The sequence below is a fragment of the Camelina sativa genome, chromosome 4 (assembly GCF_030686135.1).
Source record: "Camelina sativa cultivar CO46 ecotype springtype chromosome 4, ASM3068613v1".
NCBI lineage: Eukaryota > Viridiplantae > Streptophyta > Magnoliopsida > Brassicales > Brassicaceae > Camelina > Camelina sativa.
Genome location: NC_141883.1, coordinates 27,647,911 through 27,673,672, shown reverse-complemented (window position 1 = coordinate 27,673,672; position 25,762 = coordinate 27,647,911). Strand labels below are relative to the sequence as shown.

The following is a 25,762-nucleotide window of genomic DNA, read 5'->3' as shown; positions in this document are numbered from 1 at the left end:
TAAAACAATCTTATGAACGTCGTCAAACCACTGTGAGTAATGCTTTTTGTCATTTATTGCTTTTTTATTTTATACTAATGTGATTAATGATGAATTATTAATTGTCCATTTTGTAGGAGGTTAAGAAGGGTGTTTAAGAGAAGCTGTTTCGTTAGTTGTGAAAAAAAAAACATAGGCCGATAAGAACTTGTTACTTTTCTATTGGTGTGTAATGTTTCTGGAGCTCATTAGACTCATTTTTTTTTTCCACATAATAGTGAACTACTGAGAGAGTTATAGGTTCAAAATTGTAAAGCTCAGGTGTGTTTGAAGAGGAGCTTTTTTAAGCTCTTGATTTGTACGTTTTTCTATTTTTTGGAGGTAAAAAATCTCTTGATTTGTACATGTTTGCTCTGATTAATAAAATCTTACCCGAGGCATAAGATAGACAGGAAAAATCCATGGATACAGAGGTTATTTTTCAAGTTAATATAAGATACGTAAAACCAAGTGGAGGTACAAAGGCAGTAGCCGAACTTGAAAAGATGATATTGATGAAGTGATAGGTAAGGAAGGAGATTGAAGAAATAGAGAAATTTTGACAGATGAACTCATAGCACTATATCAGATTTAATATTAAACCAAAAGTCTGTTTGCTTTAGAAAGTTACATACTATTCTACAAGTTATATTAAGTCTAAAGCATTTGTGGAAAATGCAAACATGCATGTAACAATGACAAGTTTAAGAATCTTAGGACGAGGTGATTGGATCGGATAAAGTATCAAAATGAAACCTACCAAGGGGGCTCTTATGGCAGTAAGGTTTTGAAACTTTACCATTTATTTTACAAACATGCTCAGTAGAAGTAAATTGTCGCATTTAAAAAAAAAAGAGTAAAAGTAAATTAGGGATTTTGAATGTTCACGTTTGGCTTTGGGATTGTAGGAGTTGTCCAAAATTGGGCATTTTTAACCTTTGAGATGCTATCCAATATTTCCAAGGGAGTGATATCTCCGGTCACAGTCACTTTCTTTGCAGCAAAATCAATGTTGAAGGATGTTACACCTACAAAGATATCAAATTCATTAGTTATAAAACCATCTTTATACCAAAACCGATTTTTAAATTAATAGACCAGACCAGCTCTGGTATGGACAATATAACCAAATCAAAGTGAGCCAAAAAGGTAAATTGGAATCAAATCCAGTTCTATGGTTTTCATACTCCAAAATTCCAAATCCGAGCCAATAATATATTTTGTACATTGCTCATAAATTTTCTAAACCGGAACTTTTTGAAACTTAACCGATCCTTAAGCCAAAAGAGGGATATAAGAATGGCATGTAATCAGGGGCGGAACCAGTAAGGTGGCAGTGGGGTCAGCTGACTCCATTAAAAAAAAATTTGGTATATTTTTACTTATAAATAACAAAATGATCTTCACAAATTTTGTATTTTGACCCTATTAAATTTAAAACTTTCATTTTAACTCCAACAAATTTTACACTTTGACCCTATTAAAATAAAATTTATATTTTGATCTTTCAAAAAATTTGCATTTTTACCCTAAAAAAATAAAATTTTATTTTGCCGTTATAAATTTCACATTTTTATTTTACTAGAAAAACAAAATTTTCTTCTAAGCCCGCTCAACTTTTGGTCTGGCTCGGCCATTGCATGTAATCACCTTGCATTCTGGCCAAGTGTTTCCTTACTTTGCCTTCGCAGCCTCTGCAGTGGAGAGACACTTTGAGAACAACGACCTGCTGCTTCACAATATTGCAACTCTAATCATCATCACACTCTTACCACAATATATTTACATTTATCCCACTCATAATGCTTAACAACAAAACAACTTACCTGGTCTGAACCACCAGTATCACAAGTAGTCTTCTTCTCCTCCGTTAAAGTTTTGTCTTCGCCAGCAGGAGCTACTACAGCTTCAACCTTCTTAACCGGATCCTGACCCGCAGACCCCCCGGAAATAGAATCCGGGTCGGATCCCAAAAGAAACCTCGTAGAACCCACAGGGGTGTTTATAAAGTCACATGCGGGTCTCGCAACACAGCTGAAACTCTTCCTCGCTAGGCTGATATCACTAGTGATGAGCTTCAACAACGCAGCTGCTCCGCCTCCACCGCCACCGCCGGTGCTTCTCCGTCCAGTGAAGCTCCTCCTGCCTTTATAGATCTCTAGCTTTTTGTTACTGATCTCTCCGTTTTCGGCGCCGGAAGGAGGCAGTTTGATGAAGTCGTCGGCGAATGATCTCCGGGGATCTTTAATGATAGGATTGTGGCGGTCTATAGCTCGGCCGCTGGTTCGTTCATCGTCGGAGGTGGTGGTTTGTTTGTGATCAACGTGGTCCATGCTTGAACATATGGCTGTCGATGCTTGCGAAGCACAGAACATACGTCCCTTCATTATATGGAGAAAGAGAGCTCAAGAAGTGACAGTATGTGAACAAATCTTGATGAGAGTGGTAATATGTATATGATTGAAGATGTTAGTACTCGTATATAGAGAGAGAGAAGTGGATTGGAATAGAGACAAAGAAAAGTTAAGAGAGTGTAACGCTCATATGATAAAAGAGTTCTTTGTCCATATATGTAATAAGTTTGTTGAGCTGGCGTTTGTAATTTACTCTTACATTTTGTCTTTTTAAAATATCTATGCAATTATTTTTAACAAAATTACATTCATCGATCTCTTATGTAAACAAAAAAAAAAATCGCTCACCAAAAAAAATTAATGCTGTTGTGCTATATTTCTTAAATTAATTAGTTTATAAGTTCGTCGATTTCTGCGACTCTCAATATACTTATAAGCAAAAGTTTACTAAAACTATATATTTCTCTTTTCGTATGGTAATTTTACATTACCTTTTTATTTTGGAATTTTATGTATAAAGTCTAAGATCATGTGCAATGGGGGTTTCTCACCCAAATTCTGGATAATATTAAAAACAAAAATAATGAAAAAGTTGAGAGATGAGAGATAAGAGATTTTTATATGAGAAACCATGAGAAACTTAGTGAGAGACATATGTCATATATGGCATCATTTTATTGGTTTTAATTTATTTTTTATTTTTTTAAATTTAAAACAAAAATGTGTTTATATGAAATAGATTAAAATAATATATCTCAGAAATTTTTACTTGTTTTACCAATACACATGCTCTAAGAGACAAAACATGGTTACAAACTTACAAATATGAAAAGAAACAATAAGACTATTTACCTTTGCTATACATATAATTGAGTTTTTGGACGGATACCAATCACGGATCACACTAGCTATACCCTTTCAAATCTTTAACCATATATCATTGGGTCCCTTGATATCACAAGTACAAATATGTTTTAGAACATAGTTGTACAATATAACCAAAGCATTCATTCTCTCAAAGCTAAAGTGTTCCTAGCTAGTATTATTTTGTAGTTGTATCATTCTTTAACATTTATTACGATGTTATAAACATGCAAGTGCATCTTCAACTTCATAATTATTTTATACTTAATATGCTACATATATAGTACTCGAAGGTTAGCTATCTAGTTTCATTTCATGTGATGATGATATGATCTTTACTCCGAACGTGGGAATAGTAAATTATTTTTCACGTGGGAGTTTAGAATGTGTACCTTTTGTTTTTCCCCTACAAAAAAATGAAAACCAAAATCAATATCATTAAGGAAAAAACCTTATACGTATAAAAATACTGAAAAAATACGTACTCTCCTAAAGTTTTTTTTAATTAGTTGTAAATAAATTGCATGCTCACTGGCTCACTGTCACTGGATGAAGATGTTGGGCGTGGACCGTGTTTTCTAATTTACAAATCTTACTTCACTTATCTTCTTTACTAATCTTTTAGTTTTTTTAATTCCAAATGAAACACTGTTAACTGTGTCAGAGAGGGTAACGGTCGAAAAAAAAACAGATATATAATGCTGAGAAAAGAGTATTAATGGAGCTTTCCTTATAAATGGACAACGTGATGCTTAAATGTTAGAGCCGGTCAGAGATATTTTGACGATTACCATAATTTATCTATCTTCTTCCTCAACTTTTCACTGATTAAGTAATTTGGATTGTTTATTGAGATCTGACGCAATTGACACGAGGAATATTCTGTGTTGGAGGTACAAATCAAGTGAGGGTGTATCCAGGCTTTTAACCTTTAATTTCTCACTATACTCAAGTATAACTCAGTTCAAACCTCCTACGTGAACGTGATATTAAAAATACTCACTGTCGCGCATACCGTGTAGACAGTGCATATTTATATAGTAGCTTTTTTTTGGGTCAACATATAGTAGATTACTTTGAAAGAATTACATTGTAGTAACAATTTTCTATCAAATATTTTATATTTTTAAAATCAACAAAACAGTCTAATTAAAATCTAAACTTTTTTTTTGTTAATTCACGCGTAATCCTAAGCCCACATAGCCCAGACTAATCCCCTAGAGAAAAGGCAACCCATAGGTAGCTCCCTTCCAGGTATTTAAATGGGTCAAAAGCAAAGACTTATACCCATGTGGGTGTCTGAGAATTCGTGAGAAAGTTCCTTCCAGCATGGTTCAAACTTGGATTATGTTTGTAACCAGAGCCCATCCTTACCATTAGGCCACGAAGACCCGGACATTAAAATCTAAACTTAAGTTCAATACCTCAAACATTAAAAGCTAAAAGTCTAAACCTGAACCTTAAACAAACATTAACTCTAAAATACTCAAACCTAAAGAGTAAAGAGTATGTTTTATTTCATTAATTTGATTTTTTCTTAACTATCCCTAATATATTTCTAGTTTTATCTTAAATTGAGTCATATATTGATACTAAACTATCATTGTTAAATTAAATCCCCTGATGTGTAAAAAGAAAATATATATCCCCTTAAGGCTTTGCTGAGTATGGTGGGCTTTATTAATTGTTAGATACGAGGGTTATTCACCATTTGAGTTAAGCACTAATTAAGGCCCATTGGGCGATTGTGGCTTCAGGTTCTAATGTTTCAGCCGAAGAGAGCCGCGAAGAAAAAAGAGACTTGCCGCTCGCAATTGGTGTTAGGTGTAGCAGAGCCGATCGCTAATATTGGTTGCGTCGTGGTTTCGAAATTTGTTGTTTTTTTATTTTATGAAATCATGCGTCCTTGCATTTCTGCATTGAGCAGCTCGATCGTTTACGCCTTTCATTAGAGAGCTATACGTTGATTAATTAAAGTTCCGATAATACTGTATATTGACTTGAGAGCCAAATTTGATATCGTACGTTTATGCATGCATGCTGCTTCAACCTATGATCAGAGTTTGAAAGTTAAGTGTATTATAATGATAATCTCGAGGCAAATCTGGTCAATTTTGCATAATAATTTGAAATTTTTGTTAATGTAGTAAGTTAGTTAGATACTAACTGTACTGTCTCACCTATTTGCAAACAGCTCACAAAGAAGCAGGTTTGCTTTACTTGTGATTGTAACGTACAGACTTGTTTGGTAAACATTTCAATCACACTACTATCTATATTCATGCACGTTGTTGGTTCTCTTCTTTTGGATGCCTTATTGATTCAAGATAATATTTTCGGCAAACTGATGTGACGTTAGACATATCGTGTTACTTTTAATCTAGCTATGTCGTCTCTATGTCCTTCCCAAAACATACAAAAGTAAGCTGATCATTTGGATGATGTTTACCAAATTTTTCTCCGAAATGGCACCAGTTCTGTAGACATTGGTTTCAGCTTTTGTCCCCATCACATCCCTTCTTGAGGAATGTTTCAACATGCATTATTAAAGACCAAATTATGATAGAATTAGAAAGAGGTGTCGTTTCTTACGCTAAATTACGTTATTATAAGTAAGTTAAACAAAGTAGCCCCCACTACATATGTTCATTGCAACTGTATAAATTTGATCTTGTCCAACTCTTTTCTACAGGAATTTGACTAACTAAGAGACGTCAACATTAGAATTCTTATCTAATGGGCATATTCAGTGTTTACAATCCAGCTTGGAGGATAACAAAGAAATGGACATCTTATTATTGTAATCCATATTCAATGTTTTTTCTTTGGTTAGGTGTGTTGGGTCGGGACTCTAGACAAAAGCTACAGTAACAGACGGAGCAATCCATTAGAGTGGAAAAAGCTTGCCGGATTAGGGAAGAAGACAAGCTATCCACAGACAAGTTGGTGGTCCGAAAAGTACTCATACCTTGCTTCTCATTACGAAATGCCCTCTCTCTTTTTGTCACTGTCTCTCTGTCTTCGCCTATTTGCTTCCAGTATTTTTTACGAGGTCCCGTTAACTTGTGGTCTCATTGCACATCACATATTAATATCTCACATATGTGGCTCGTATTTGATCTAAAGGTTATGAGAATGGATGATTGAGAAGCAGAAACATAATAAGAAATTTTCTATTAGGGACATGGATTTTAGTAGTTAGAGTTTACTGTTTAGAGAGTGGAGAAGTGTATAAACAGTTAAAACCAGTTACGTGGGTTCCACGTTGCAGACATGATTGATCTTCTTCCTTTATTTCCATTTTAGTTGGAGACACAGGATAACTCTTTTTGAGTCTTAGAGCATGTGCAACGGCGTCCACTTGGGCCGTCCTTCATTTTTTTGTGATTTTAAATAAATCAAAAAAGGCCCATATTCAAAAAAACGATTCTTATTTTGGGACGTTTTTCGTCCGTCGACTTGGACACGTGATTTATTGTGATTGGTAGTAGAATTTGTCTAGGGTTAAAATAAAACAATTTCGAGAGAGAAAATTTTCGACTTCTTTTTTTTCTCTCGACAGCGTCGAGAAACCGATACCGATCCTCGACGATTTCACGAAGCCGATCCGTTCTTCTCACTGGAAGTTCTTGACGAATTACCGAAGCCGATCTTCTGTTTCTCCCGAAGCCGGTCCGATCTTCTCTCCCGATTTGTCTCGACGAATTCCCGAAGCCGATCTTCCGTGTCTCTCATCAAACCATTGGCGATTTCAAGCCGAAAGCGATCTTCTCTATCTCCCGAAGCTTGTCCGGCGGTTCAATCGTGCTAAATAAGGTTTGTCTTCTTCCCCCAATTTGAGATTTCGAATTAGGGTTATCGAATTAGGGTTATCGAATTAGTGTCTGTATATAGATAGTTTAAATCGTTCTGTTTATTCATGTGTAAAGATCGATTTGTCGCTGTGTAAAGATCGATTTGTCTCTGTGTAAAGGTCGATTCGTTTCTGTATAAGTATGTCGAAGTTCATCTATTCAACGTCTCTGTGTCTCTGTCGTTTGCTATTGACAGTTTACTAAATCGTATGGTTGCTAAAATGTTTTTTACATTGATTTTGCTAAAACTTTTGTTTTTTTGTCTTAATTGTTAAAGGATTATAGGTTTTTTATTTGGTAGTTGTAATGTGTACTTCTCATAAATTGTGATTGTTGTGTAATTGATATGGTTGCTTCGACATGTATACGAAGTAGGTGTGAAATGTATACTAGGTCTTGGTCTGGTTTGTTCATAGTTTCTTGTTTAATTTGGTAGTTGTAATGTGTACTTGTCATAATTGTGATTAGACATTGGTTGTTAGGTCTTTATGTTTTGTTACTTATTGCAAGTTACCTTTTAACCTATTAAACCGTAACCAACTTCTTCCTATTTCCATCATAAATCTCTTTCATTTAGTAACCCCTTCTCAGTTCTACTCGCTTCTTAAATCTTATCCCTTCTCTTCTATACTCGCTTTTGTTATCTTTAATCTTATTCCTTCTCTTCTCTACTCGCTTCTTCATATGGATTCTACGAATCTCTTCTATATGTCTTCTTCTTACTTAAACCTGCTTAACAGTCAAGAAGAAGGTGGTTTAAACGAAAACTTTCGTTGGGAAAGTTATCCACCTTCTGGACAAAGCAACTCACAACCTTCTGAGGCGCCAACTCTTTCTCAAGAAACACCATAAGAGCATGTGGGATGTCAAGAAAGAGGAATTGGCTGAAAAGGAGAAACTACAGAAGCTGGCCATCCTAGACACTCTCTTAGCCAAAAAAGAACCCTTGAATGCGAGTGAAGAAGTTATCATGAACAAGATAGTGTCCCAGTATTTCTGATATTAACTATGTGTTTGTTGTTTGTATTTCTTGGTTAATTTCTAGTAACTCGGCTTTTGTATTTCCTGTTTGTTTGATTTGTATTCCATGTTTTAAACTAAATCAATATAAGTCTATTTCATGTTATAGTAACTCGGCTATTGTATTAACTCACTTAATCAGATTGTGATTTCTTTTTAACATTTGTTCTATTAAGTCTAATCTGCTTCTTCTTGTTTATCTTCAGGTTAACTCAGAAATGGGCCAAGACTATAGCTACTTTCAGCCTGAATCATCCGATCTGGCTGATAAGTACTCAGACGAATAAAATGTTTTAAGATTAATTTTAAAATTGCTATGAGTTGAATAAAATGTTTGTTTTTTTTTTGATGTTTTATGTTTTATGTTTTCTATTTTTAATGTCTTAATTGTATGTTTTTGTTTTTCAACTTTAAATAATTAATGTTTTAAACTTTAAAAATATTATTATTTTATTCGGAAGACCAAATACAAATAAACATCAATGCTCATACTAAAAATAAAAACCTTTCAAAATAATATTATTATAATAGGGGACCAAAAACGAAGGACAACCAATGCCGATGATCTTAGCTTTTCTGAAATGTCTATAAAATATATTAATTTATCAATTGTAGTTTCAATGAGTATGTGTCACATGTTTGAATCTTGTAATTTTTTTTTAATTGTACCAATAGACTGACAAGATTTAGTCGTCGATGGGTCAACGAAACTGTGGAAAAGCTCACTTCATCTTCTGATTCCTGTGTGTAGATCATGTGGATTTTTGGACTTTACTCCGAGGGAAACAGTTTACTGATATGCAGGGGCACGAATAATACTTTACTAATTAATAATGCTCGGACAATGAAAATCTATTAATTTATAAAAGTTTTAATTTCTCGATAAATTATTAATTATTAATTTATAGAGAGACATTCCTAATTTAATTAAAAATATATTAAAAATAAAATTCAATTGTTACAACTAATATTTTTATAAATTCAATTACAAAGAAAATAACAATTACCATGTTTTAAAGATATCACTCAAAGATTTTTATATAATAAAAATCTTAAAAATGAACTCTAGTAAAAATTAATGTGTATATATACATATATTTAGATAATTTTATATAACTATTAATTTATATTTTTGATGGTACCATATATTTACAAAGAATTTTCAAAAAATTATAATTTTATTATATTATCGAATAATGTCTAAAATTACACTATTCCCAACTTGGGACCAGAAAAATTTATTAATTTATAGGTATTATTAATTTATCGAGTATTAATTAATAGAGGTTTTACTGTATAAATCTATAATATATATGAAGTTGATGATGTTAGAATGGTACAAATACGATGCATATTTGTTCTTAGGTTTAGTTTTTGTTTTATTTTTGCCAACATACAATTTCAAAATATTTTTGATAAACGTGTAATGATATGACCATGGTATAATTGTATGCTTAACTTTTACGGTTTTCGATTTTAGATTTTAAGACTAATCGATCTTGAGGACATGGAACTAGTAGTAGTAGTAGCACATAATCACTATGTTGGTAGTCAAATTTAGGTGGCTTTTTTTACAAAAATAAATCAGTAAGTTTCTTTCTTCTAAAACAAATAAAGAGTTTTCGATTTGATTATATACAGAAAGTAAATACAGATTTTATTGGATATATATTCTAAACAAACTTTGAAATTTTGTATCATTTATTATCTTACAATATTATAGTATTAATCTAACGAAAATGTAATAAAACACTTTCATATATATATATATATATATATATATATATAGTATTTGCTTTTATCAAACAAACAAAAAAATTATACAAAAAGTCTTTGTTAATACATGTAACTTAGAAAATGCACTAGTAGTCTACTATTCTCACCGACTTGAGTTGACTGGCATGCTCATATGTCAATGTCGCCTAACTAGCATGACTCAATTCGAAGTCTCCAGTGGATTGGATCATAAGTTGTTTAAAATCCAATTAGAGTGGATTGGATCATAGGTTGTTTAAAAACCACTTAGACTAGCAAACGTACCTTGATCATTCTTGAAATAGAGTGGGTTTTAATTACAGAGAAAGATAAAACAGATCTTTTTAATTTATTTTTGTTGGTTCAATAGAACAAATAAATTATAGAAAAAGAAATAAAACTAAGTAAAATAAAAAATGAAAAAAAATCAAATACTAAGTGAAAGTATTTTCTTAGTGTCGTGTAAAATTGAGGAGTTTCTTTTCCACGTATTATTTTTACTGTTTTGAGTTTGTTGTTGATAAATAATTAGTTAGTCGCATTTTTTAAAAACAATTTAAGTTTATGTTTTTAATAATTACAAGCTACTTTAAATCATTACTTTTATGTAAATTAAACAAATCAATGACATATTTATAAGCTTAACTTTTTTTGATGCATGGAAAACGAAAGCTACACACTTTCATGCAGCTGACACTCATTATGCTTCCCATGGACTCTTAAAAGATTTTCAACAGAGATTTTTTCCCTCCACGCGGATTTATATTAGTCTATTTAACTAATCGAAACAGTACTATATGATTTTTTTTTTTTAAATGTGTTTTACTTTGCTAAAAGTGGTTATCCTTTTTTTTATTAGTTTATTAAGCATTCAAATTAGTATTTTACAAGATTTTTGTGTAGTTACTTTTTATTTTAGTTTTCATCAGAGCTTTATGTTCTGAACGCAGATTGTTGTTGAGATTTGTGTAGCTGCGCGCTGTAAGATTTTTGTAACTCACAACTAAATTTGTCCACCTCGCGTACTCAATTTCGACTTTATCCAACATTACAAAACTATATTTACAACCACTTGATATATTACTCATGCATTCCCATCACTATTTTAAATCTTTAAATTTTTAAAAAACTATCTGTAAGTAGATATAGTAAAATTATCATATTTTATAGAAATTTCAACATTAAAACCAAAATGAGTAGATGTATTGTTTTTGTCACTTTAGATTCCAAAACAAAATGCAAACAAAAAAAGACACTTTATTATTATCTATAAACAAATATATTTATGTGCTTGCATTCACTGCTCAAATATTTCGCATCCAAAATCTTACACCATCTAATGTATGGCTTTGAATAATCGAATAAATCATAATGGGACCATATATCTCTTGTAGTGATAAACTTCAAGAAGCTCATAATCATTGAAATTTTATTTTTGAAATATTTTAATGAAAAGATACTTTTGAGTTATTCCTTTTATGTTTGTGGGGGTTACTACATATGAGATTTATATGAATGTAAAAGTTGGACCCCAAAAAAAATGGGCCTAAGTTCGCTTTTCTTCTTCTATCTTTACTTACTATACAATTTAAATATAAGAAATACCATATTGACCAATAGTTATTTTGCATGGTATCCCTATGATTACAAATTTGTTGGGAAAATATAATTCTTTTTAGGTTTGACGTAATATACAAACATGTAGTTTAAATACATATAAAAAGGCACCTCAGTGAGAGAGAGAGAGAGAGAGAGAGATCCTCACTATTGCTGTAAAGTCCCTTTTATTCAGTTTGCTTCGTCCTTTTTCTTTTGGGTCTACTCAATTTTTTTTTTTTTTTTTTTTAGAGAAATTGTAACTCATAGTTTCACCAAAGTTTTAACTTGGTGTATATTAGGAAATACGTAATAATTTGAAATTAGTAGAGAAACCTGAATTTTAATGAACATAAGAAGTTATGAAGTGAAAAAAATTGCTACGTACCACGTAATTAAATACATTGGAACTGTATTCCTTATGAAATTCGAGTTTATAATACGGTGTTGCCAACGCTATAAATGTTTAAATATTCTATAACATACTGTATTGGAGACACTTCAGTCTAAAAATTTTCCCGCAAGTGAAATCTGCTTTACATACTTTAAGCCTTAATATTAAATCCAAGAAAATCGAATTAAAGTTGAAATTATGGGTTTAAATACTAAAACCCAAAGTCATTCCACTTAAACCAAAATAAATTAATATATCCAAGTTGTATCCTCTTACTTTACTACCTCAATTTCTTTTGATATAATTTTGTAACTGATTTTTACTATTTATTGACATTTTTCTCCTATTTTATATATTTCTTAACATCTCAGTCATTATATTTTGCTGGTGTTACTTGTTGATTTGTCAATAACATGCATCATACTAGATTTAAATATAATAATGATATTTACACAAACCATTCTACCGTAAGTTTTTGTACAATGTATAAATTCTTAATTTTATTAACAGCTTATAAAAATAAAATAAAAAATCTTAGTAAATGCTACAAACTAGTGACATGTGATCATCTCCTCTAGGCTCTACTAGCTGATGAGCTGCATAAATGCAAAATGTCTTAGGAGTTTAGTACCATAGAACAACCACGAGCAGAGCCGGTCCGGGGCTAAAGCCCAACAAGCAGATGCTTTAGGCATCACAAATATATGAACAAATTAAGGGCATAAGTTTACAAAAAATTCCTTTAGTACAGTGGCTAAGTCTATGTTAAGGGCAGCGTGGGTGTCGAGTTCGAATCCTGAAACAGGCTGATTGCCAATTTTAATTTTATTTCAGTTTGTTAATGGGCAATTTTGCTTTAGGCAGCAAATATATTCGGTCCGGCCCTGACCACGAGATTACTATTGTTAGCATTACAACACAAACTCGTAAATATATATATATATATATTTTGTGCAAAGCACGAATATATGCATACAAAAATGAGATCATTATAAAATGTAAATGGATCCAGTGAATTGAAAATTCGTTCAACCAGTACAACGTTTTGATGTGTACAAAAATCTTCAACTGCGTCATGTCACGTGTCATAAATGCATGTTGACGGAACAAAATCTAAATCTACTGGTAACAATTGACGCAAAAATAAGGGTTCAAAGTCAAACACGATTAACGTTGAGTCGAACGTTATTTCAAATCTTAATTATGGTGACTAAATGCCTATCAGTCTTTCTTTTTATGATTTGTCATGATTAATACTTTATTTAAATAATCAAACTACAAAAACTAGATAGTACTATTATTACTAGTTTACTGCTCCAATTTGGTTTCTCCAATTTCTAAAATGGGCGGTCAAAAGTATCCCGTGTTAATTATCGGTCAACAAGAACTATGTAAATACTTCCTCTTGTCCCATAAAGAATAAAGATTAATGTTTAAAATCTTTTACACATTTTAAAAAAACAATGTTATTGAATTTAAATATATTTTTTTCTTTGACTAAAAAAATATTTTTAATTTTAAACCAATAACAATTTAAAATTTTAAATATTTTCAATGATTACAACATCAATTTTTTATAGGACAAAAAAATATCTTAAAATATGAATGTTTGTGGGACATGGGAGTATTTTGTAGCTAGAGTCTAGACAATCAATTAGTAATACTTTATAAATTTTGTTTTGACTTCTTCGTCTTCTTTTTTTTTTAAAAGTCATTACCTATTCAAAAAAAAAATAAGTGCTCTGTTCACAAAATAAGTAACCCAAGAACCTTGAAATTAGTAATTTTTGTAGCATTAACATTATAACACATAAAGAAACCTCGAATTCAGTAAACTTCTAAAACAAAAAGGCACACAAAAGAATCTAAAAATTACAAAAGTAAAAAAAAAAAAAAAAAAATCAGAGTAGAAGAAAAAAGTCATCTTTTTCGAACTTTTTTTATGTCCTTTCTCTTTTTTTTTGGTATCCTTTTGGAATGAGAGAATCAGAGAGAGCGTTGGTCACAGATCTGAGAATCTCAATCTCTATCAAGTTCACCACAAGTAGAAACAGAGGTTCTTGAAGAACAGAGCTCAGATTCAGCCACATTGCTCTTTCTAGTTGTAAATGATTGCTTAGAGCATCATTACTGAGAGTTTCTCTCATCGATACTCTTGTTATTGGGGCCCAAAAGTCTAATTAAAATTCATTTTTCAGTCCATTAATAAGAGAAGCGATTCTATGGGAAGGAATTAAGGAACGCAGTAAGCAACGCGACGTGGCCTGTTATGATACGTAGATGGGTAAATATAAAAGAATTTTCTTTTTCCCTTTTCTTCTTTCTCTCTTTCCCGATCCTCTCTCTTCTCTCAATCCAAAAGGCGATGGAAGCCGATTCATCTTGAAACCAGAAAAATCAGTCGATTCACCTCGTTTTCCATGGTCGATGCTCTCAGTGCTCTTGAGATCGTAAGTCTTTCTTCTTTCCTCTATTTGCCGCAATCGCCGATTCATATGAAACTCGAGGGTTGTTGGTGTTAGGTCGACGGTGGTTGCGGCGAGGATGTTGGCCAGAATTATGTCTGGTCTCACTTTGGGTCTCATGTCTCTAGGTCTCGTTGAGCTCGAGATCCTCCAACGTAGTGGTACTCCAAAAGAGAAGAAACAATCATGTAATCGATTCTTAGTAATTGCTGCTTGATTCAATCAATTGATTTGGATTTTGGTTTGAACTTGGTTGTGACTGGTTTATTTGGTTAGAATTTGGTTGTGAACGTTAGGATGCAACTGAATCTGAAACTTTAAGTGAACCTTTGTTAGGAAGTAGCGAACCTTTGTTAGGAAATAGTAGAGATGGGTACAATGAGGTTAGTGTTTCAGTTTGTGTTTGTTTTTGAAAAGAGATGAGAAGAGGAACCCTTTTTTGTATTATTATCTGTTGTGTGTCTCTTAGAAGCGTACTATGGAGGATTTTTGGGAAGAAGAACGCAAGAGACAGCAAGTTCACTGGACATTAATCTTTTCTCCATTGATTGCACAATGGGCTCAGTGGATAGGTATGAAAATTTCTATCTTTGTTTTGATTACCGATGAAGCTTGTGTTAGGGTTGGTTTTGTTTGATTGATTTCTGTTTGCATGGATCTGTTCTATGATCTTGTGTAGAATTTAGGGTCAAATGCAAAGCTTTTAATTTTGATATTTTTGCTGCATTATGAGAGTATGCTTTTGCTTGGTGCCTCTAAGTCTTTGTATGTGGTTTAGTAGGAAGCCTACTTAGTAAATTGATTACTTTCTCTTATGGTCTCTCTGTTTCTCAACTGCTTGGTTTTGTTGTTCCTTCAAATTTTGTTGGTCTTTTGTCTAGTCTTGTTGATCACGAGAGAACCCAATGCAGAACAAGCCAACCACTTACAACAATGCACTTCTCGTTGGACTTTGTCTAGCCTTGTCACTACTTCTTCTGCTTTACAATCGTTGAAGTGAAGCTATTTTTTATTGAAATCACATTGCTTTTGTTTTACGACATGTACACTTTGAAACATTTCATCTTTTTTTTTTTTTATGTTGTGTTCTTGTTGAAGCATGTTTTTGATTAATCAAGTCTGTTTTTGATTAATGTAATATAAATAATTTTAAATAATTAAAGTTTGATAATTAATAAATACAAATTAAAAAATTATTATTTAAATGTTTGAGTAACCTTCTTTGGGGTTCTCTAGTAATAGGCTGATTTTGCTTAAGTTTTCTTAGGGTTCCTTTAATTAATTTAATATTAATTATATAATTAATTAATATGAGAGTAACTTTGTGAGTACTCCCCACTAATGATGGTCTTACAATGCTCAATCGCTCCTTCGATGGAGTTATCACTCGCGTTGCTGCTTCTCATCAGAGTCTGCAGATCCAACGACCCGTTTGATCCAAAACTGAACGAAGACGACAACGACGAAGCAGAGGAAGAAGAAGAAGAAGATGTTGAACACTTGGCTTGAGAATGTCTCTGTATCACACCTGAGAACGATCTCCTATGAATCAACTGAGGATTCTGATCACTGTTCACAAATGGGTTCTTCTTCTTTCTTGAGGTTTTACAAGGTTCTGTTTTGAATCTTGGGTTGATCTCTGATGAATCTGAGCACCCTGGTTTCGAGAACAGAGCTCTTAGGTAAGCGCGTGAGGCTTTGAGCTTTTGTGTAATCGATGACTGTTTGATCTTTCTGCTCCAACTGTTTCCGAGATGGTTCTCGTTGTTCTCTATGAATCTCTTGAGCTCTGTCGAAATCTCGAAGTAACATTGCTCGTCTGTTCCGATCTCGCTGCTACTAAACCTCCTTGGCGAGGAAGATACGGCTGCGGCGGCGCGTGGAGAGGTTGGAATATCTGTTGCTGCTGCGGCGGATGAGGAGGAGGAGGAAGCAAGAAGAAGCTTTTGTACCATTTTGAGACGAGGAGGGAGATGAAGAGGTAGGAGTTGACCTTTGTAGAAAAGCTCGTCCGCCGGAGATGTGGTTGATTCGCCGGAAACTACGGCGGTGGAGCACATTTGAAACTCGAACTCTCGGCTTTGCGGCGGTGGTGAGGAGGTGACGTTGAAGGTGAAGAAGCTTGAGGACGACGGACAAGAAGAAGAAGAAGAGAGATTGACCTCCAAGTCAATGTAACCATCATCATCACCATCGTTGGACATAACATGTGTTCTTGATTCTGATTCATGCAAATCCATGTCTTTCTTTAATTATGTTAAAAGATTGTGTATGTATCTGTGTCTGTGTGTATATATATTTCTCTCTGTGGTTTTACTTCTTTACTTACTTCTAGGGACTGAGAGAACTGAGAAGAGGGAAAGAGCATCTTTTAAAGTGATCTTTTCTTTCTTTCATTTTATTTTCTTTTATTAAAAAAAAAATAATTAAATGCCTAGGTGGCTACTACTACACCTTTTTTCTTTCAATTTTTTAATAGTTGATTTTTTGTTATCATATTAATTTGTAGACAAGAAATAGATTTGTATTATACATCCAATTTATGTAATTATTTATTTTCCTTGTAAAAAGGATTTGTCTAGGGGTTCACATATTTTTGATACTACGATGTATGATCCCGCAAGTTTACCGTTGGAGCGTGTGAATTTGCATTGGTTATTTTATTTATTTATTTATTTTTTTACTACATGCATGATTGATTTGATGGCCTATTATAATAGAGAGGAACCAGTAAGCCAGTAAAATATTAATGGAGGTGTATGCTCTTATTTATATACAAGTTTAAATGATCAACGAATGACTAGATGAGTAGATATAAACTACTTATAAACAAATATTTTATTTTATATTCATTTAAATAATTAAATCGACTAATGAGTTTGTGGATCTATTTTGAAGTCTCCAATATAGATTATGTTCCCATTCCTCGTACTCTCTTCGAAACCTTTGAACTGTTTTTTCGATTTTATTAGTTCTCGATAAAATTCCCATTTTGCTAGTAACTTCACTAATCTCAACTTGAATTTGTCCACCGTGATCCAAGATTACTAAACCTAAAATATTCCATTTACGTCCAAGATACATAGATGTAGATCGATTACTACTTACTAGTAAAAGATCTTATACAAAAGGATTAATTATACTAATTTCAATGTTTATTTTGTTTGTTGATATTTCACTCTAAACCTAAAATTCCACAACCGCGAACAAACTTGAACACTACTAATTTAGTAATTTGTATAGGGAATATACATACTAACCATGTGAATGACAATTGTCCCGTGAATAAATTTGAAAGTTTTTTAAAACCAGCATCGCTCAGCAGCACCACAACACACACGATATCATGATCGCCTGAGTTAAGTCCTGCTTCTTAACGGTTTTATTTCTCGTTTTGTTTGTTTCTGGTCTGATCAGCAATTATAAGATTCAGCATGTAGACTGAAAGAAAAATCTACTAAAAAGATGATTAAAATGTTTAAATCTTAGAAGAAATAAAATCGTTATTTTATCCTTACCCTCGTGTCTCATTGGCCACAATAACAACGGTCACGTGAAGTGGTAAAAGAGCACAAACGGTAGATGACAAAAGTCACAATCTTTTCTTACATTATTTACTAGACTATATATTTATTTTTAAAATTACAAATTAAATGCAGCATATTTCGTTTCGACATATCAGAAAAGTTTATCTTTTTAATCCAAAAAGGGTAATAATTGTTGCAGGTTGTGGGTAAGTGGATTGTGACTATCATCCCCACACTCCAATACTATATATATTTTTTATGTCTTTTCGCTTTCTACTTTCTTTATTCATAATATAATCACATGAAAACATTACTATATGCTTTCCTTTTCTTTTTTACCGAGTCACGAATTTAGGAATAAGATCGTTCAAATGATTTATGCACCTTCCCATAAAATTATAACGATAGATAGAGATTAGCATGGTCCATGCGTAGAATTGACATGGACAAATCGACAAATTGGGATTTGTTTTTCTATTATCAAAAAATATTTAAGTAGAAAATCTTAATATAACTACTAAACACGGTAAACAAAATTCGTTAATTAATTTGAATCATTGGTAGTTGAACTTGAATCTTTCATATTTTATAGAGTGTAAACCACCACCATCTTAAAATATCTACTAATAAAAAATAATACTATAGTATGTAATACAGTACATGGTTAATATAAAAGAAGGTTTAGTTAATTTGTACTATTTAGTTGGTAATTCCGTACAAATCATGTCTTAGTTGGTTGGTAATGGAGAGAATTGGAGTGGGAACTCTGTCGTACACAGCGAAGTACCTAAAAAGGCAGAGTGAATTAGTTCTTCTCTGTTTCAATCATTGACAACACCTCACAAAGTAAAATATGCCTACCATTTCCTATTTCCCTTTTCCCAAATTGTTTTTGTAAATTAATTTCTAACTTCTTTTCCAGCAAGAATTTAAAAATTTAGCATACAGTATATATATACATAGTGTGGTAGAAGATGTGGAATGATGAGAACAACTACACTTTCAAACTTTTTTTTTCTTCAAAATCCCACACTCTTAATAACCTATATCCCCCATATAATAATGCCAATTACGACGCAATCCAAAATCCAAAGTTTCTCTAACTTATATATGATTTGAATAAGTAAAGAAAAAAAAAATAGGATTGAAAAGATAAAAACAAAGAATCAAAGTGGGAATAAGATTTAGATTAAGTTGTAAGCAAATCATTAATTAAGTTAGATCCCACTAATTATGAGTTAATGGAGTGTGTAGTGGGAAGCCTCTCTCTCAGTCAAAACATATGCACACCATAAGACCACCACATTTCATAATAATGTGGACCTACCTGTTTATATTTTTTTCTTATAGTTCTATATTTTACTTCTCCTAACAACAAGTGGACTTGAAATTGTTGTGTGCAACTGTGCATTCATATCCGTAGCTACCACGTAATTCGAATTTGAACCTCTTGAAATATTGTTAAAATATAAGGGAAAATGAACTATTCGTGAGGTAGGAGGACTAAGCCAAGACACCAGATGATAACAACAAAAACCATTCGGCAGCTTTTGTAGGTTCCACCAAAAAAATTGTCAATCAACTCAAATCGGATCTCATGAGTTGTCTGACTTTTTCAAAAAATACATTTTGAAGGATCTGTGATCCAGGTGAAGCAAAGAAGCTGTGTGTCAGTGCAAACAAGATATATAGTCCCTTATAATAATGAATGACAAATTTGTTACTTTAATCAAATCGAAGAATATTTGATGAAAACGGCAAATCGTCATTTTAACTTCGAATACAATCATAAATCAAACTGTATTTGTTTTAGCACTTTAGAAAGATTCGGATGAGTATATTATACATATAAATTTCTACGTGGTGGACGTTGGAGTATATTATACAAAAAAAAAGTGTTTGAAACTTTTTTCTTAGTGCGTTCAATAAGAAGGCAATAAACACATTGTTATGTGTGAGGTAACAAATGCATTTATATCCATATTGAACGTACTGACATAGTAAATGCATATCCCATTCAAATTTTGAACCAATATAATATGCACAAGAACAATTGCACTCAATAATTTTTTTTTTGTCTAGGAAAATATTTCAAGGCAAAACATGAATCACAGTGATCATGCATTGATGGTATCCTCTACTTAAAAAACATAGTATCACATAGGAACAAGAATGAAGAATAAATATATAATATTAAGTAATTCTAATCTCCCGCGAAGAAAAGTCGGGAAAGAGTATATACAAAACTTATTGGGTGGCTGTAATATATTATCTACACTTGATCATATTTCATATTAGAAATTCAAAAAGAAGAAAAAGATTAACTTACAATATCCTTTTAGGGTATACTCTGGAACTCGGACGCATTTTTTGTTAGGTAGTAGTAAATAAGATATACTTTCCTCTTCCTCCATCAGCTCCTACACCAACAACATAACAAATTTTTTTTGTTAACTTGACATTATTACGCGATATCAACTGTTCTGACAGATTTGCCTAAAAGCATGTGTATAATGCTTGTAGCTAAGTATAAGCTCATGTGGCTTACCTTTGCAAAATTTGGGTCAGTCAGCTACTGGTTTTGAGGTCAGAGTGTCGTCAAGAGCGTCGAATTCCCAATCATTGATTTCATCTGCCAAGAACTCTTCTCCATCGTCTAGTTCCAGCTCGAGTTGTTTCTTTGCCGGGTCTTCTTCTTTCTCTGAGGATCCTTTTTTACTGTCTGGCGAGTCATCATCACTGGATTGTTTCAGGACTGTATCGGAAAGTGGAGTCTCGTGCGTCACTTTCAGGGACGGTGAGCGTGAAGAAGAGGTTCTAGAAGGAGACTCAATATCCAGAAGCGGGCGTTCAATAGCCTCAAACTCTTCTTTTGTTTTGTCCAATGCCTCAAATAGTTCTTTCACTCTTTTATCGTCTTTCCTGGATCCGAAAACCAAACCAGGACAGAGTAAATGTTTGTTACTCATAATAAAAGTGCATTTTTATAATCTCAACTTCAACTTCTAAAAGAGAATGGGCATGCTTTTTGTAACTTTTACCTGGAGATACCTTCTGTCTGTGAATAGAATGGCTTTTTCATCGCATCCACCACACTTAATGTTGTTACAAACTGCTAAAACTAATAAATAATCAGAAGAGATGTTATGGAAAAAAGGACAGGCAGAGTAGAAACTTGTGCCACAAGTTTCTAGCTCTGCAGTTGGGATCAAGCTTAGGAATGTTCTGTTTTATTATGCACGTTCAGAAACGTTGTCTAGATGTCTGTATCTCATAAAGCCATTTTACCTTAGCTTCAAGGTCAAGATACTCCTTCTCAAGCTGTTTTCTAGAATCGATTGGCTTTGTATCCGTACTGTCTGTGATTTTCTCTGCTTCTAACCTAATATTTTCGCATATACACATAAGAGCTATCAGCCTAACTTAGTACAGTCAAATAAAATTTACAAGAACAGAGAAAGTATATATATTACCCTTTACTTGGTTCCAAACTTTCCACGACTCTTCGGATCTTGGGTATTGAAGGATCCAGTTGTTCCTGATTTAATATTAAGAATATGAATTTGAGATATTAATCTTTGGTTTACAGTCCTGATAGGAATTGGAATCAGTTTTTTTTTTCAAAAAAAAAACATTTTATTTACTGTATCTAATTTTGGGATGAACATTTTGAATTACCTTGTAGAAAGAGAGGAGTTGAACAATCAGATCGATGAAATGGTCACTATATCTCTCCATCTGACCACTTGAGTATTGAACCATGACGGGAGGTGGCAACAGACGGATCAAATGCAAAGTAATTAGGGAAACAACATAATTGCTGAGGTCTTTGCATAGTGGGGAGATAAGACATACCTCACTTGGTTTTCTTTTTGTTGAGAAAATTTAGACTGGAGAATCCAAGTGTCTTCCAAAAACTTGATCCATTTATTTACAACATCTGCCTCTACTCGGCATGAAGTTATTGAACGAGTCAGCTCTTCTTCCTACAACGTACGCCAGCCAAACATCACAAACTGTTCTTATGAGCTAATTTGGCCCTGCCTACGTTCCATCTAGCTAATACAAGGGGGGAAGGACAAGTAGTTTAGTACCTTTGACTTCAGGTGCATAAGAATTTCATTACTTGCATTATCGAACTGCTCTCTTTCTTCTTGGGCATTGCGAAGGCGACCCCGGGCAAAAGTTATTGAGGTGTTGACCTTCAAAATACATGTAAAATCTGTAACATGACCCACAAATCTAAATCTCTACCAGTTCACTAAATTTCTTTGGAATAAAACTTCTTGTGAAAGTTACCCTTTTCAGCTCAGCTTCAAGATCATCCTTGAGAATCTCAAGTTTCTTTAATTCTGCCGCTACATCCTGGAAATCACATTTGTACTTAGCCCATGATAAGAAACATGAAAACAGAAATCCAAAGTACTGAGCTAGTATCATATAAATGCAAACCTTTTCCAGCTGACTAACTTCATTAGTTTTTGAAACCCGGTAGCTAAGAGCTTCTTCCTTTTGGCTTCTACTTTGTCAAATGTAAAAAGATAGGTCTTAAATATGGTAGTAAACATGAAAGATAAAATTTGAAATTTCCATGTTACATTTTCTCACCTATGATCCACAATTCGCTTTTCTGCTTTCGAGGTAGAGTTGAGCAAGGATTCTGACAGAACTTTCAGTTTATCGATCTGCAAGTATTTAAATAACGTAGTTAATAATCTTCTCTATTGCAAGACGTGAATGTTCTGGATCGTCTTGCAGATTCTCACCTTCTCACTGTGGCGTTGAATAGAATCAACATTGCCTAATGATTTTTTCCTAAGCAAGAGTGCTTCTAGCTTTGAAAAAGTGCGAACTTGCTCAAGAATTTCTCGGAGAGCCTGCATAAGTTGGAAATATGAGACCAAATCTGATGTGAGTGTGACCAAAGCTTTAAAGTGAAAAATGTGTTAGTGAAATGTAGGAGAGAATATCTTATTACCTCTGTTGATGCAGCAGTGCTTCCAGCAGTTTTTGAAGCATCTTCATTTGAAGCATGCTCGAGAACCTTGAGCTTCGTCTTATCGAGTTTCTCCATCAGAGTATGGGCTTCAGTATCTATTCTGAGTCAGTTACAAACGAGAACCAAACCAAACAGAAGTAAAATTTTAAGACAAATACAAAGCTTCAGTACAGGAACAATTGTGGAGCTTATAAAAATGTTCTGATCCAAGAATACCTTGCAAGATCAGCACTGATTTTTAGCCCTCCTATAGCACCTTGAACATATTGAAGTAGTTCCTCACGCTTCGCCTTAAAAAGACAGAAAAAAAGCATTACAAGGTGCAAGACCTCCAACAGTTCATCATCTAGCAAGACAAGAAGACAAGAACTCTGTTCCAAGGAACAGAGTCTAGGAAACTGAACATTTTGTTTTGCAAAATCCAGAACATCCTTACCAGAACTTCATCCTTGTACTTCGAAAACACCGTTGCTAAATCCTGCACATTTTGAATCACTGCTTCGTGAGCTTCCTTCTCTCCTGATAAACAGAGCCTGTATGTATAAACCATAAACACTTTGAGTTGTGATTCAAGGTTTCACGTTCAGTATAAAATAAACTGATTAAAAAAGCTTCAACTGTAACATCACCCAAACAGTTCAAGAAGCAGCTGGACTTCTTCCTCATTCGGCGCTTCCAAAATCTGATTCACACAAAAGAGTTAAACTCAGTGTATCAGGAATAAATTAAGAGTCTTTATGATCACTATTACAATGCCACAACAGGAGAAGCAATACAATGTATCTTGTCTTACATTGCATTATTCTAGCTTACCATAGATAATACCATTCCTTCAAGTGCCTCACTATGAAGAAACACATCACGAAAAGTCATTGGCTCACCAAGACCAGGATCAACGTAATAAACCTATCCAGTTTCACAGATTAACCAAACATGATTAATAAAAACTAAAACTGCTTGCAGCCATGAGGCCTATATATGATGATCAAAGACATTGGTGGGTAGCATTACTCACGGTGCTGAAATTTTTAGGAGAATCCTTGGAGGCTTCATCAGAAGAAGAATTAGGATCATGATCAGCTTTGTGATTGTTACGTTCGCTATGCTCGAAACAAGAATAAGACAATCTCTCGATCTCTCTGAGGGCAACGAGCCATCTTCTCAATAACTGCACTCTCTCGTTACCTCTCGAAGAAACCGAAACCTCTTCTAACCTCTTCACCGCGAGACTAAAGCTCTTCACATTCCTCGATCCCTACGTTTTCGAATCCAAAAACAAAACAACACATCTCATCGGAGATTAAAATCTCAAATCTTCAAGATAACAAGACGAGATTTGGGAAACGAGATCAGGGGGAAAAGATAACGTACGATGCGATCCTGGATCAGTTTAGCGCCTTCGGAAACGGCATTGCCGGCTGTAAGGACGACGGAATCGGCGACATTGCGAACGGTGCGGGTGATGTTGTTCTTCCCGCCGACTTCTACTGCTTTGTTTACCGCCGATCTCAACCACGACATCGCCGAGAGATTCTTGTTTTTTGAATTTGAATTCGTTTTCTTTCTTTTTCTTCTTCTTCGCCGATGATCGGATTTCGAAATTTGGCTAAAATTAGGGGTCTCGTTCTGGTTTTGCTAAAACGATATATATTTTAATTACTTGGATGAAGAAAAAAGAAAAAAAAAAAAAAACAGAGTGCAATGCGAGAGGAAGAGATTGGAGAACAAGTCAGACGTGTTCTTTTCAACATTTTCTTAGGTGTCTTTATTATTTAATTTTAATTTTTAGGTCTTCAATTTGGATTCATTTGATAATACATTTATTTTAAATAAATATCATCTTTTCCAAAAAAAAAAAAAAAAACTTTTTTGTTGTCATCTGTTATTTTTAAAAAAATATATATAATACATTTAAAAAAAAAAGCTAAAACAAAAAAAAAAAGGATATCCATCAAAGATTTTCTCATTCAAATAAGCTTTTGTTATGTTTTTCCAAAAAAAAAAATCCAACTATTATTTCTTACAACAAAACAAACTCATGATTGTATTTTGTTTGTTAAAAATTTAAAATGGCCAGAAACTTTTATACAGTGGCCGCCGGCTTTTGTTTGTCATGCAATCATGCATGGTTAAAGATAGTTTTGTGGCCAACTTTGTGTATGATTGGTTAATTCACGAATGATCTATTATAATTGTATACCGTGTTGATATTTAACCACGAAACAAAATACAATGTGGCTGCTATATACAAGTCATATATAGCAAAAAAAAAAAATGCTAGATAGAACTCTCACATGGTTTTGATGATGCATATTAGTATGTCGACGTAGTCGTAAAGTTTTTAAGTAAATATGTCATAGTCATAGAAAATTTACGTAAAAGTCAACCTAAATCGAAGAAGAATCAATCAAGCTTGTCTTAGTCATATCTAGCGCAGGATTAATATATACAATGTTCTACGTCTGCGTTAAGCAGAACACGTATCGGAACTCGGAAGTCTAGTCAAAATTATTGCCTACACAGATTATAATTTATAAGTCTACCAAAATTTATCTGTATGTAAACATAGATTGATGCTTTTTGATAATTCATATAGTTAAGAAAAATGTTGGACGTTCGACGAAAAAAGAAAAATGTTGGTCTGTTGTCGTATCAGGCTTACGTACTCAATTCATAGTTGAATGCCTTCTGGTCTTAACTTAATTTCGAGTAGTACTAGTTTCTAATCGTCTTGGTCTTGTCTTAACAACGCGTTTAAAATAACTGTAGTGCATGTAATTGTGGTTTAGTCGTGACTCGTGAACTGGTAGCAAGTGGATAGTTTAGATGTTTGATGTTTCTGAGTTCTGACTAATACTAATGATTGTTTTACTTACTTTGATGTTACCACTTGAAAATTATAATTTGGGCCGAGAG

The 25,762-nt window shown here is 33.3% G+C and overlaps 4 protein-coding genes across 7 annotated transcripts in view; 1 reads left to right on the top strand and 3 right to left on the bottom strand.

The window, feature by feature from the left end:
* Window positions 1–760: 760 nt before the first annotated feature.
* LOC104782162 (protein SODIUM POTASSIUM ROOT DEFECTIVE 2-like) lies at window positions 761–2,770 on the bottom strand. 2 transcript variants are annotated; one of them, XM_010507019.3, is made up of 3 exons: window positions 1,845–2,770; window positions 1,669–1,747; window positions 761–1,046 (listed from the first exon to the last, which is right to left on the bottom strand). In XM_010507019.3, the coding sequence occupies exons 1-3, from the start codon at window positions 2,403–2,405 to the stop codon at window positions 886–888; spliced, it is 801 nt and encodes a 266-aa protein (XP_010505321.1). In that variant the 5' UTR covers window positions 2,406–2,770; the 3' UTR covers window positions 761–885. The 2 variants fall into 2 exon arrangements, with proteins under 2 accessions (XP_010505321.1, XP_010505322.1); XM_010507020.3 differs by having other exon boundaries at window positions 1,669–1,744; window positions 1,845–2,642.
* Window positions 2,771–8,762: 5,992 nt separating this feature from the next.
* The window catches only part of LOC104782150 (small ribosomal subunit protein uS7z), a 47,720-nt gene continuing 30,720 nt past the window's right edge, over window positions 8,763–25,762 (top strand). The window contains exon 1 of the mRNA XM_010507004.3: window positions 8,763–8,857. The gene's annotated coding sequence lies outside the window, so the exon portion shown is untranslated. The remainder of the gene's footprint in view (window positions 8,858–25,762) is intronic.
* Window positions 13,781–16,585, bottom strand: LOC104782161 (putative membrane-associated kinase regulator 3). The gene is made up of 2 exons (XM_010507017.3): window positions 15,674–16,585; window positions 13,781–13,974 (listed from the first exon to the last, which is right to left on the bottom strand). Exons 1-2 carry the CDS (start codon window positions 16,558–16,560, stop codon window positions 13,875–13,877), a joined length of 987 nt encoding a protein of 328 aa, XP_010505319.1. The 5' UTR covers window positions 16,561–16,585; the 3' UTR covers window positions 13,781–13,874.
* Window positions 20,021–24,588, bottom strand: LOC104782160 (uncharacterized). Of its 3 annotated transcripts, none has more exons than XR_015597573.1 (19): window positions 24,218–24,538; window positions 23,862–24,101; window positions 23,660–23,752; window positions 23,476–23,528; window positions 23,283–23,379; window positions 23,063–23,136; window positions 22,826–22,946; window positions 22,614–22,724; window positions 22,456–22,532; window positions 22,300–22,366; window positions 22,147–22,212; window positions 21,942–22,049; window positions 21,703–21,833; window positions 21,526–21,592; window positions 21,321–21,385; window positions 21,136–21,229; window positions 20,889–20,968; window positions 20,396–20,769; window positions 20,021–20,267 (listed from the first exon to the last, which is right to left on the bottom strand). XR_015597573.1 is itself a non-coding variant. In XM_010507016.3 (19 exons), exons 1-18 carry the CDS (start codon window positions 24,365–24,367, stop codon window positions 20,412–20,414), a joined length of 2,043 nt encoding a protein of 680 aa, XP_010505318.2. In that variant the 5' UTR covers window positions 24,368–24,588; the 3' UTR covers window positions 20,021–20,267; window positions 20,396–20,411. The 3 variants fall into 3 exon arrangements, 2 of the variants coding, with proteins under 2 accessions (XP_010505318.2, XP_087367799.1); XM_010507016.3 differs by having other exon boundaries at window positions 20,889–20,959; window positions 24,218–24,588; XM_087511673.1 differs by lacking the exons at window positions 23,476–23,528; window positions 23,660–23,752; window positions 23,862–24,101; window positions 24,218–24,538 and having other exon boundaries at window positions 20,889–20,959; window positions 22,826–22,941; window positions 23,283–23,350.